Here is an 11,848-nt window from a genome sequence, read left to right as displayed (position 1 = left end):
AGATCCGGATCCGAAACCCGGAAACCGGATGCATCCGACCGCCCGGATTATACCCGGGCGGATAAGAAATAATTCTGATCCGCCCGGACCCGGTTACGGGTCCGGTTTTATAACCGGATATCCGTAACCGGTTTTAAAGTCCAAAACAAAAGAAACCTAACCTAACTTCACATTCATCCTACGGACACGCAGACCTCGACGATTCTCTCGCCCCCCATCCCCCCGCGCCGCCCGAAACCCTAACTTGCTCACAACTGGATCCTTCTCCGCCGGTGACTGGGCCGTAGTCCATTTAACCCTAACTCGAGTTCTCCTTCGCATGTGCTAGGGTATCTCTCTCTCTCTCTCTCTCTCTCTCTCTCTCTCTCTCTCTCTCTCTCTCTCTCTCTCTCTCTCTCTCTCTCTCTCTCTCTCTCTTCCCCCACTGAAATAACATGAATTGTCTAAAATGTTGGCTTATTATTTATTAATGTGTGGATTTTTGTTTGCATTTCGTGATAGATATCCTTCTGGGTATCAAAAAATTCTGGATATTGATGTGATAGTCAGTAGATGGAGATGAGGAGTGTAATCTGATAGAATGAACTATTTAATAATGAGATCTGATACTCTGGCTGTGATTAAAAATCCTTACAAATTTGGCAGTCATTATCCCAACTCTGTTTTGAAAGGATTTTGTATCAGTTGATAGTCTCGGTAAGAATATCAAGTCTAGAACTAGATGTCAATATATTATATATACATGTATATAATATGTATATGTGGGCTGCGTTTATCATTACCTGTCATTGGTTAAATCCAAATATTAAAAGGAGCTAAATGGGTCATTTGTCAGCTAGATAACTTAAAATATTAATTGGTCGAATCTTTGCAAGCATATGGGTGTTGTTGTGATATAATCGCATGATAATGATTAATGATAATGATTAATGGAAAAAGGTTAGACTGCATGTTAACTACCTCTCTATGGCCTGCTTAATATATAATATGTTTTCTATTTTATAATGGCTACAGTTTATGGCTTGCTAATTGGAACAGTACCTGTCATCTGGACCTGCTCATGCTGGTGAGTTTACATTTTGATCTGTTTTGCATAATTTGGTTTCAATGGGTTGTACTGCTGCATTCTCTGTAATGCTGGATAAAGGAGCAAATAATGGCAGTGCCTACCCAGGGCCTCGATACATTCTGAAATCGAGAAATTTGATAAAGTACATCATCTAGAAACATGGCATTCCAGAATATAGAGATATCATGACCTGTACTATTTTGCTGTTGGTCCATCTAGTGTGAGTATGGATACTCGCAGTGGTGAATTGGTGTTTTTATCTGACACTCATTGCACATTTTATTTCCTAAACACTCTTTGGATGTGCTGATCGCACTGCTTCACCATGTTTTCTTTTCATATTCATTATTGCTAGAATAGGTGAAATAAGCTCCACATGGCAAAGGAAAATTTTGTGAAAGGTTGGCTGAAATCCAAACTTAGAGATGATCTTGTGAAGGCTTTTATCCAAATATTTGAGTTTATAATCCACGGATTTATTCTTGTTATGAGTTGGATCCGTTACAATGAAAAGAATTAATGTTATTAGCAATACTTTTCTTTCTTTTCTTTTCTTTTTTGATAAATTCGTTAGCAATACTTGAAACATTTATGAAGTTCCATTTCTATTGACTTGGATCCGCATTCTACATTCTCTTGATATCTAATGTTGGATATTTTCCCTCAACTTTATTATATATCACCCCGTCCCCCAATTCAGTTCAGCATGAGCATTCTTTTAACTATTACTTGCTTATGAGGTTGACCATGTTTCCTTTTTCTATTTAGGTATACTAATGATATGGAGCTTGATGATGCTGTGCATACATCTATCCTGACGCTGAAGGAGGGGTAAATAACTGTTCTATTTATTATTTTCATGTGCAGTCTATACCTCATCTGATTAGATTTTTGACCATTTTATTAATTACTTCTTGATGCTTCCTCTCTAGATTATGTTATTTGTATCCGGTACTTTCTCATGCTACCTCCTTGATTTAGAGACTTGCTATTAATTTAGAGACTTGATATAGATTATGCTTGTGCAGTTGATGCTTGACTGTTATCCTCCCTTGTGCAGCTTCCTCAATTTCATATTCAACTTTCAAGATGTGAAGAGCATTGTATTTTTTTTTTTTTTGAAATAGTAGCAGCATTGTAATGTATTATTATTTATTTTGTTCTTTGTAATGGATTGTATTAGTTTAATTAGTTGTAATGTATTATTATTTATTTTGTTCTTTGTAATGGATTGTATTAGTTTTTAATTAGTTGTATTGTATTGTTATTTATTTATGTTTTGCATTGAGATGTAAACAAAAATTTTACCTATTTTTGCATTTTTATTTATATATATCAGATATATTTTTTTTAAAGTGCTATATATATTTTTTGGAGTTTTAAAGTCTAAAAAAAAAAAAAAAAAAAAAAAAAAAAAAAAAAAGCGGATTAGACCCGGTTATAATATCCGGGTTTTAAGGCAAAAACTACAAAAAAACTGGATATCTGGCTATTATCCGGATTAGACCTGGTTATCCGCCCGGATTGGAATCCGGATCAATCCGGGCGGATAACCGCCCGGTTTTTAAAAGCCGGATACCCGGATCCGGTTGAACACCCCTATTTTAAGGTGTGAAAATCTCATACACTTACTTCTAAAAAGTAAATAAATCTGAAACTCACATGAAAAAATTATTTTTTTAATAAACTCCACTTTATTTTATAGAAAGTGTGCAAAAGTTGAACACTCTAAAACCGTATCTAACATTACTCATAAAGATTAAAACATAATCCAAACCAAATTATTTCAGCAGTAAAAATGTAAACTGTGTTAATACCACAAAATCCAAAATTCGAATCCTATGAATAATTGAAGGATAAGGAGAGTTGCTATAACTTGTAATCCATTACTCAGTCAAGATGCTTTCCTTGAATTCTAATATGGCTTCATGTGTTTGCACTGATCCGCAGTGCTCCAAAGAAGTGTAGAAATCAGGCAAGAATAGTGACATTACTCGAATATGATACAATGTGATAGTTACATGAATCCTCAGTCGAACAAATTGTTCGAAAAAATTAAAAAATAAAATAAAAATAAGAAAAGTGTGGGTTCTATAAGTAAACATCAAGTTATCAACCACGCTTAAATTCTTAATGTAGTCCTGACTAATATACACAATGCACTCTCCTGTTGCTGAGAAGCTATATTTCATTTCTTCAACAGAACAAATCACTATGATACGTGTATTAACAATTGGTCAAGGAGTCAGAACTCTTCAAGGATCACATTTTATTCCCTGATCTTCTATGATACATCAAAGCCTAGGGGTTTTCTCCGCCATTTTCAACTAATATCTCTGAATTTTAGGTCCAACCGGCCCGAGATGAAGGGCTCAGAGATGAGATCAACTTTGCAAGTGAAAAATCAACTGTCTTCTATATCTGGCTCATATAAAAATCAAGAAAGACTCGATCCCAACCTGTCAAGCACGGCTTCTATATACACTGCTACAAGATACAACTGTCTCCCTGGATATAACAAGCACAGCAAGAAGTCAACAAACTAGTAATCGAACAGATCTATGAAAAAGAGATAAAGGAACAGCAACTGGAATTTGATGTGAGCCTAAAAAATGCATTTGATGTGAGCCTTCGATGTCACCACAAATGCATTAACTTGCAAATAAAGAAAGAAACTCTTGTTGAAGAGTAAGAAACATGAGTGGTGATCTTACTTTTTGGAAGAACTCTAAAGCATTCCTATGAATACACGAGAACAGCTTGCCGTGCTTATCTCAGCAGCAAGCCTTTAGAATGTAAGTTGTCTCTATAAATTCCCATTTAAGCTGATTGGAAATGGCGTGAAACCTCTCTATAAAGTTGTTGTGCTTCAAATGGTTTTGAAACATATCCATCCATTCCACATCTTATGGATTTCTCATGCGTAGCCTGTATTACATCCGCTGTCATGGCCAAAATGGGAACATGCCACTTTGAAATATTGTCATAAGCTTCCACAGATACCTCCCCACTTTGAATAAGATTATTGATGCTACATTCCACTTCCCTAATTGTTCTCGTAGCTTCAAACCTATGATGGAGAGAGATTAAATGGTTCTTAGATCTAGCAATTGATCCACCAATCGTGTCAATAATTAGTAAAATGGAATAAGATCATCAATGGAAAGAGAAAAACATGTAGCCCAATGAGAGTTATTGTTCATAACCACCCATAGCAAATTTGATGCGAATTACTCCCGTCACATATAAGGTAGCCTAAAATTTTCTAAATGGTTAATTAGGTAACTAGAAGTACAGATTCTAGCCTGACATCATTAGAGTGATATTCTAGTTATCTTTTATACTCTGATTTTTATAATTAGTTATCATTTATACTTAATGAAGCCTTTAATCCCCCATAAAAAATTCTTTAAATCAGAGATTTTACAAGCAATTGAGAAGAGCATACCCGTCCATTTCCGGCATTTGGATATCCATGAAACAGGCATCAAAATGGTGAGGTGGTTGAAGCAATGAGATGGCCTTTTTCCCACTGTCTGCACAGACCACATCAGCCCCATACTTCTTCAAAGCACCAGCAGCTACTTTAAGATTCACATTATTGTCATCTACAATGAGGATTTTTCTACCAAGAAGAAGATTGCAGACAGACAAGCCAGAGATCTCCCCAGTGCGGGGTTTCCCCTTGCCCCCAACACCCATGGCTCGCTGTAATGAGGCAGCAAGCATGCTTGCTCTCAGGGGCTTCATGACGATTGGCGGGGTGTGATCACTTGAAGTTGCAGCTCTTGTTCTGGATGGGCTGATAGAACTAGATAGAAGGAACAACTTGGGAGGCATCCCACAATCAACCTTCTCTAAATTATTGATGAAATGAGCAGAAATGACTGAATCCTTATCCCAAATCTCCTGCTCAACAAGGACCATGTTGGTAACAGTTTTGCCACTGTTTATGCTAGACAAAACTTGATTGAAATCAGAAACCACTTCAACATGAATTCCTAGCCGTTGGATATGATATCTTGACACTTTGGCGCGGACAGGTCTGGGGTCCACAACTAACGCCATCATGCCCTGAAATTCGGAGGATGCAAGATTGGATTGGTTGTTGATTTGCTGGCTTTTATATTCATTTGGATCAGCACAGCCTTTGGTGAAGACAGCAGTAAATGTAAAGGTAGAACCGACCTTTGGTATGCTCACAAAACCAATTTCCCCATTCATTAGGCCAACTAGACACTTGCTTATGCTTAGGCCAATACCTGTGCCTCCATGTGTTCGGGATATAGAAGGACCCACCTGCATAAAAGGAGTGAAGATACAAGATTGGGCTTCAAGAGGGATTCCTACTCCTGTATCCTCAACAGAAACAATTAGGTTGATAAGGTCAGAGGAGGACAATGAGAGAGGACAAGTGGACCCTTCTCCACTGAGAGTCTTAAATCCTTCCCAGCTGCAGCGCCTATCTGCAACAGGGAATCCACTCAATGTGTTCTTCGATGGTGATTCCATCTCAAATCCTATTGAGCCAATCACTTCCTCGACAAGATGAACAGTGACAAATATGTGCCCTTTCTCTGTGAACTGTAATAGAAGTAAATTATCAGCTCCTCTAATTAAAAAGAACATGCAAGAGAGTTTACTTTAATGAGAAATACTTTAGCCACAAAAGATTACACAAAAGTAACAAACTAATATGGCTTGATGCAATACATCAAATTGTAAAGTTACTTTTATTATAAAGTAGATCTAACGAATCATATGAAACCATATTAGTTTGTGGGTTATTCATGTGTACTCTCTGTGTATGTAGTACTTCTCTTTAGTATTCATTAAAAGAAACTCCTCTCATTTTTCCAAAAATACATGACATCGTTATGCCTATAGCACAATTCAAGACATGAGCATTTCCAAAATGAGTTAACTCCTTATATCTACTAAATCTCTTCATTTTACCACTTCTCCACCACATACAAGACACTCACCCACAAGATAAACCATTAAATATCAAAACCAACTTTAGTTTGCATAGGGTAATGTCTGAATAAATTCCCGAGATTGATCATTTTCTCCCTTTTCCAAATCTACTGTAGCAGAAAACAGATTTCTTCCCAACACTTTTGATTATATACAACTGACATTTTTCTTTTTATTTGCACTGGGTGTCCAAGAATGAAGTCCCGACTAATCCCAAGGGTGCACAGGCCCTCCATAAGAAATTTTCCGTAAGTGCATTTCGGGTAATTCAATGGAAAGTTCCTCCAATCCGATGGCCTCTAGAAATTGTTTGCACCCAAGAGGATTCGAAACTTAGACCTAGAGGGAGCATACCAGCAAGACCAAGACTAAGACCCTTACCACTTGAGCCAACCCCTAGGGGTTGATTATATACAAATGAAATTTAGAACCTACTTTGTACTTACTTTGATTGAGTTACCCATAAGATTGGTAATGATTTGACGAAACCTTCCTGGATCACCAATTAGCATTTCAGGAACTCGATCTGAGATATAAACTGCCAGCTGCTCTTTCCACAATTTTGGCCATGCAAAACCATCAATTTAACTATTAGACAGTGAAAGCGTGCAATGAAAGACAATTCAAACCTAAAAACAATTATACCTCCACTCCTTTTTCCTGGGACTTTCCGGAAAAGAGTGAGAGAATATCATCCAAAATTGCTCTCAGATCAAACCGCACGGCCTCAAGCTCAAGTCTACCAGCTTCAATCTTTGCTTGGTCTAAAACCTCATTTATAAGTGAGACAAGTGCTTTTCCACTGGCCTGTGCAGTTCTGACATAATCTTGTTGAGTAACATCCAGATCTGTGTCCATGAGCATATCCAACATTCCTGAAAAATTAAGAGCATCGCATTTCCATGGTTCAGAAAGCTCTCTATCTTGACCATTGGGCCATACGTATAACTAACTTCCATTAATGAAGGACAGTGTCAAATACTCACCAAGAACACCATTCATCGGGGTTCTGATCTCATGGGAGACAGTAGCAAGGAACTACAGATGGTTGAAATTTGTTTAGGGCCACATTTGCATGAAAAGCAACTTAAAAAAGGTTGTACTAAGTAATTCAAGATATCAAGTACCTGGGATTTTGCAACATCAGCAGCCTCAGCTCGTTTTTTGAGCTCCATCATCTTATGGCAATCATCTTCAACTTTGGCAATTCGATTCACAGTCGCATGGAATATATATCCAACAAGTAATGCAATCACGAGGATGCCAATAGAAGTTGTTATTGCTAGCCAATGCCACGGTGGTCTTTGCTTGAATCTGTATCAAGCATAAAATTTCATCTTATCTCATCTCATCTTACTTAATCATTACAACGTTTTCAAATTCTCATACAAAATAAAATAAACAATTCAACTTTTTTCAAATTCCAATACAAAAATAATATTAAAATAATACATTCTAATAATATTTTATTCAACTTTCAATTTTAATCTCAACTCATCTCATCTCATCTCTAAAAACAAACGAGGCCTTAGTTTTCAACCCACTTCAAGTTTTCAACTCCTAAAGTTTGATTATTGATATATTTTTCCTCAGAAGTTACAGAAGACTGGTTATTTGGGATCCAGTAATAGCAGCCACATCAACTAATTAGACTGATAAGTCATACAATGGCAGCAACTCATTATCCTTTTTTTTTTTATAAAAGCATGTAACTTTTCGTTAATATTTATGTGACACTTAATTGGTACAAACTAGCCAAAGGATTCAATATGGTGCAGAAGCTGGACCCAGAATAATCAGTACAGAAAAGAGCTCATTTTTACCTGCAATGCATCTCATGCTTCCTGAAGGGATCTCCAAAATTAAGGGTGCTAACATGCTGCAAACCATCATCCGATACATTCGAGCCATACATGCTGATTGGATGTAAGTCATTGGTTGTGTCATACACATTCACAATGATAGTCTGTTTACTAGCAAGCTGTTGAAGCAACTTCTCCACAAGTGATTCAATATCAAACACTCCCCCAAGATACCTGCTTGGCAGCACATACAATGGCGAAAAGGTTTCTTATTAGTTTCTTTATTTATTTTACATGTTCCAGTAAAATGCAAGAAATCCATTTTATACTATATGGCATCGCCAACATGACTCTTAATCTTCCCAGAACAAGTTCAGTGAGTACAGTAAATTCGAGTATTATTAAGCCATCTCACCTTTTCCATATATACATATGTATACCATGCATGTACATACATACATATATATGCAGGCTTTACAGCTGTCATTCTTCTTTTTCTTTGTAGGGGGCAGGGGGAATTTTGAGGGATTCAGAAACCCTAAGGAGAATGCATACCCATCAGTTGCTTGAATTCTCTCATTCAGTGTAACATTTGAGGGGAGATCTGCCTTGTAGACCGCAAATGTCAATATAACTCCAAGACGATTTGTTTTTACTAGCCTCAAAGGAGCAGTGAGAACCCCCTTTCCTGATTCTCTGGCACGCAACACATTCTCACGATCTTCCTGTTGGTACACAACTTGTTGAAATTTTCTGAATGCAGATAATGTATGAAATCAAATACTTCCAATAAAGTACAACGTCTGTAGTGTTAAGACTTTAAAATTTCTGAGTCACAATCACATGCAGTTTAATTGAAAAATGGTTCAAAATTCAGTTTAATCATTCAAAATCGTCACACCAGCAAACTAATGAATCACAAGAGAATATGCAGAAGATGGGGGGGGGGGTGGGGGGAACTAACCTTCCCCGACAGCATATCAAGTGAAACCACATGAGAAATGGTATCCTGTGCAAAGATGACGGGAGCATATTCTTCCTGAATTGGGGATGGCTCTAAGGCTTCTGGGGCATAATCATCCTCATGAACAGGGTTTTGTTCAAGGGTATCCATCCTCTTAATGGTCCAGCCTTGTTGCTTCTCGAATTGTTCCCTTTCTGAGTGGAGCACCCTAACAGCATATGCCACACCACTTGTGATGGGCCTCTCAAAAGCAGTTCTTTCCGTGTACCTTGCAAAAGTCCTCTAGAGATTGTGAAAGTTAGATTGCTTTGTTGACTAGATACCAGTGATCGTAGGCAAAAGAACTCGGATCTGGTTTTAGATTAAGCTAAATTAACAAAGATCAAAATTGAGACCTCAAATCGATTCGCTATTTAGCACCTTCAACTCATCTCCCATATGTAGAAAATGCATCACATGACACAATTATGCTATGAAGTTGTAGAAGAATGAAAAGCTAAGTGATTAATTGTAGTTAAGTGATCAGGTTAAAATAAATCGCTGGACAAATAGCTCAAGTGCGGTTGCGAATTAAGCCATATGCCTCATAATTAACATTCTTGACCAAAAGCAATGGAAGAAACAAGTTCGAAATAAGGCAATTAAGCACTTTTATTGGCAAGTTATGGATTCCGCCAAAGTTTAGAATCCTAAATTGCTCAAATATGAAAGATGATGAATTTACCTGATCAATAGCAGAGGGGTTCTTGCCATGGTGGAAGGTTGAGATCATAATGGACATGGCTTGGATATGATTCATGCTCACATTAAACTGATCCTGCAACATCCTAGCTCTCTCGTCACACATACTTGCAAGGGTCTCTTTCCTCTTCTCGGTAGCTTGTAACCTCATGTAGCAGAAGATCCACAGAGACACGATGGTCCAACCAAGTACCCATGTAATCAAGAGCTTTCTCCACCATGCTTTGGGGACTCTCTTAGACCCAAAATACTGGTAGTAGTGGTGGATCTTCCAACCGTCTCCCGAGATCTTCTCCCACCATTTTAGCCACATCTTGCCCCTATCACCAAGTAAACCAGTCTTGGTGTCCACTATTCCACTATTTATGAACCAGTTCATGGAAATTACAGACACAATCCAGTAACATAGCATCAAAAGCAGATGCCCCACCTTTAGAAACCCAACTACGTGAAGCAAACTCATCAGAAACAGTTACCAACACAAGGTAACAACAAACAGTAGCAATACGAGGTGAGATTGACTTCTTGCATCTCCCCACGAGAGAGAGAGAGAAGGAGGGGGGGCGAGAGACCCATTATCAAAACCGCAGAAACGTTCTAGTTAAACCCAACATCAAGAAGCGGGTAAAAAACTTGGAAGAAGATAAAAGTGAGGAACTGAAGGAGGACGAAACTCACCCACTTCCGAACTCACCAAAGCAGGTAGATTGAAAAATATGTGCAAGTGGAGAGATGCTATCTTATCCGCCCAGACAACTTCAAAATTGGAATGCAAGAAGAGCCCAGGATTAGGGGAGATAAGAATTCACAGACCCAAAAAAGAAAAGGGAATCAAGGAATCCCAAGATTCAGAGTTTCTAATCACAAACAATTTGATTTTATCTGTAAACTACCAACCAAAACCCAGGACAAGAAATGGGCTAAACTAACCAACAAAGATTTGAAATTTAGTTAAAACAAATCAGAAAACCAACCCCCCAATAAAGAATCTGACAGCAGATCTAGTTTATAGGGGTTTCCAGCTTGCTGAAATCAAATAAGAACGAATTTAAGCATGTGGGTTTTAAAGTTTTGACTCTTTTGGGTAAACAAACCTGAATAGAACTATGCACAAAACACAAGAAAGACCAGAAATGGTAGGAGAAGAAGAAGCAGCGATAGGGAGATAAAGAAGGCGAGCAAAGCAAAATCATGGAGATTGAGAAAAAAAAATGAACCAGCGAGAACAGGTTGCAGAAGAATATGGTAATGGTGGTAGAAATGTCTGCTAGCACAGGCCATTATCTCTATATCCACAGAGTACACACCATCCAACCCTCCAAAAAAATATATTTCAAAGCGTAAAAGTTATTTTTTATCATAATATATTTAATAATTGATCTGTATAAAATAATAATATAATTAAAATATTTGAAGACAGGAAAGGTATATTTCCACTTGGCACAGATCAGAGTGCTTTTTATAACTTTCTTCATGTTAGTTCACATCCCAATTATCTATGAAATACCGTCAGACAACTTGTACACGCTAAGTAGTTCAACTCTACCACTATGGTTGCATGCCAATTTTTCATATGACAAATCTACCCTTGCATGGAAACAGAATTTCACTTTTCTGCCTAAATGGCATTAGGTACCCCGTACTTTACCCAACTCGACAGTACCCACCACAGAGAACCACCGTCCAAAGAGTGGGTAAAGAGGTAAGGCAACCATGATTAGAATCTCTCAAGATGTTACTATCTTTCTTACTCTGTTGGAATCTTATAAACTTAAGAGGCACACAGCTCCATATTCATTGGAAATCTCGAAAATGCATCCAGTGGCAACCTTTTTTTCGAGAAAATCCAAATTGCTCCTGAAATCGTTTAAAAAACCCAAATATTCCAATAATCTTGTTAGATACTTCCCTTGGTTTTGAATCTTTATTTAGAATATTTTCTCTACTGCAATTATCTATCTTTTAAGTAGGCATGTAACCCGATTAGATTCAGGTAAATTTTGGGCCAACCTGACAACAGGATAGAATGAAGCTAGCCCGGTTCGACCCACTTCGTTCGGACTGGTTGGTTTTTGGGAGGCTCCAAACCAGCTATTATACACAATTTAAACTCAAATTCTAAACAATTTTTAAAAAAATTCCAACAAAAGATAGAAATATGAAAAGTCTTTCCCAACAAATACCAATTCCACTACCATATTTTCGAAAACTAAAACATGAAATGATTTGTGAAAATGGTTTGAGGTATATGATTCTGTGTCTTGCTCTAAAACTTTAAATTTGGAAAAGAAAATA

At 37.4% G+C, this 11,848-nt stretch overlaps 1 protein-coding gene across 2 annotated transcripts; it reads right to left on the bottom strand.

Moving 5' to 3' along the window:
• Positions 1–3,040: 3,040 nt before the first annotated feature.
• Positions 3,041–10,930, bottom strand: LOC122313200 (histidine kinase 3-like). 2 transcript variants are annotated; one of them, XM_043127980.1, is made up of 11 exons: positions 9,537–10,930; positions 8,813–9,094; positions 8,404–8,573; positions 7,870–8,082; positions 7,174–7,360; positions 7,033–7,084; positions 6,692–6,921; positions 6,493–6,591; positions 4,518–5,653; positions 3,784–4,139; positions 3,041–3,577 (listed from the first exon to the last, which is right to left on the bottom strand). In XM_043127980.1, the coding sequence occupies exons 1-10, from the start codon at positions 10,014–10,016 to the stop codon at positions 3,890–3,892; spliced, it is 3,099 nt and encodes a 1,032-aa protein (XP_042983914.1). In that variant the 5' UTR covers positions 10,017–10,930; the 3' UTR covers positions 3,041–3,577; positions 3,784–3,889. The 2 variants fall into 2 exon arrangements, with proteins under 2 accessions (XP_042983914.1, XP_042983915.1); XM_043127981.1 differs by lacking the exon at positions 9,537–10,930 and having other exon boundaries at positions 8,404–8,601; positions 8,813–9,016.
• Between the last annotated feature and the right edge of the window lie 918 nt (positions 10,931–11,848).

This window comes from Carya illinoinensis, chromosome 6 (assembly GCF_018687715.1).
Source record: "Carya illinoinensis cultivar Pawnee chromosome 6, C.illinoinensisPawnee_v1, whole genome shotgun sequence".
In the NCBI taxonomy this organism is placed as follows: Eukaryota; Viridiplantae; Streptophyta; class Magnoliopsida; order Fagales; family Juglandaceae; genus Carya; species Carya illinoinensis.
This window is presented reverse-complemented; position numbering and strand designations above follow the sequence as displayed.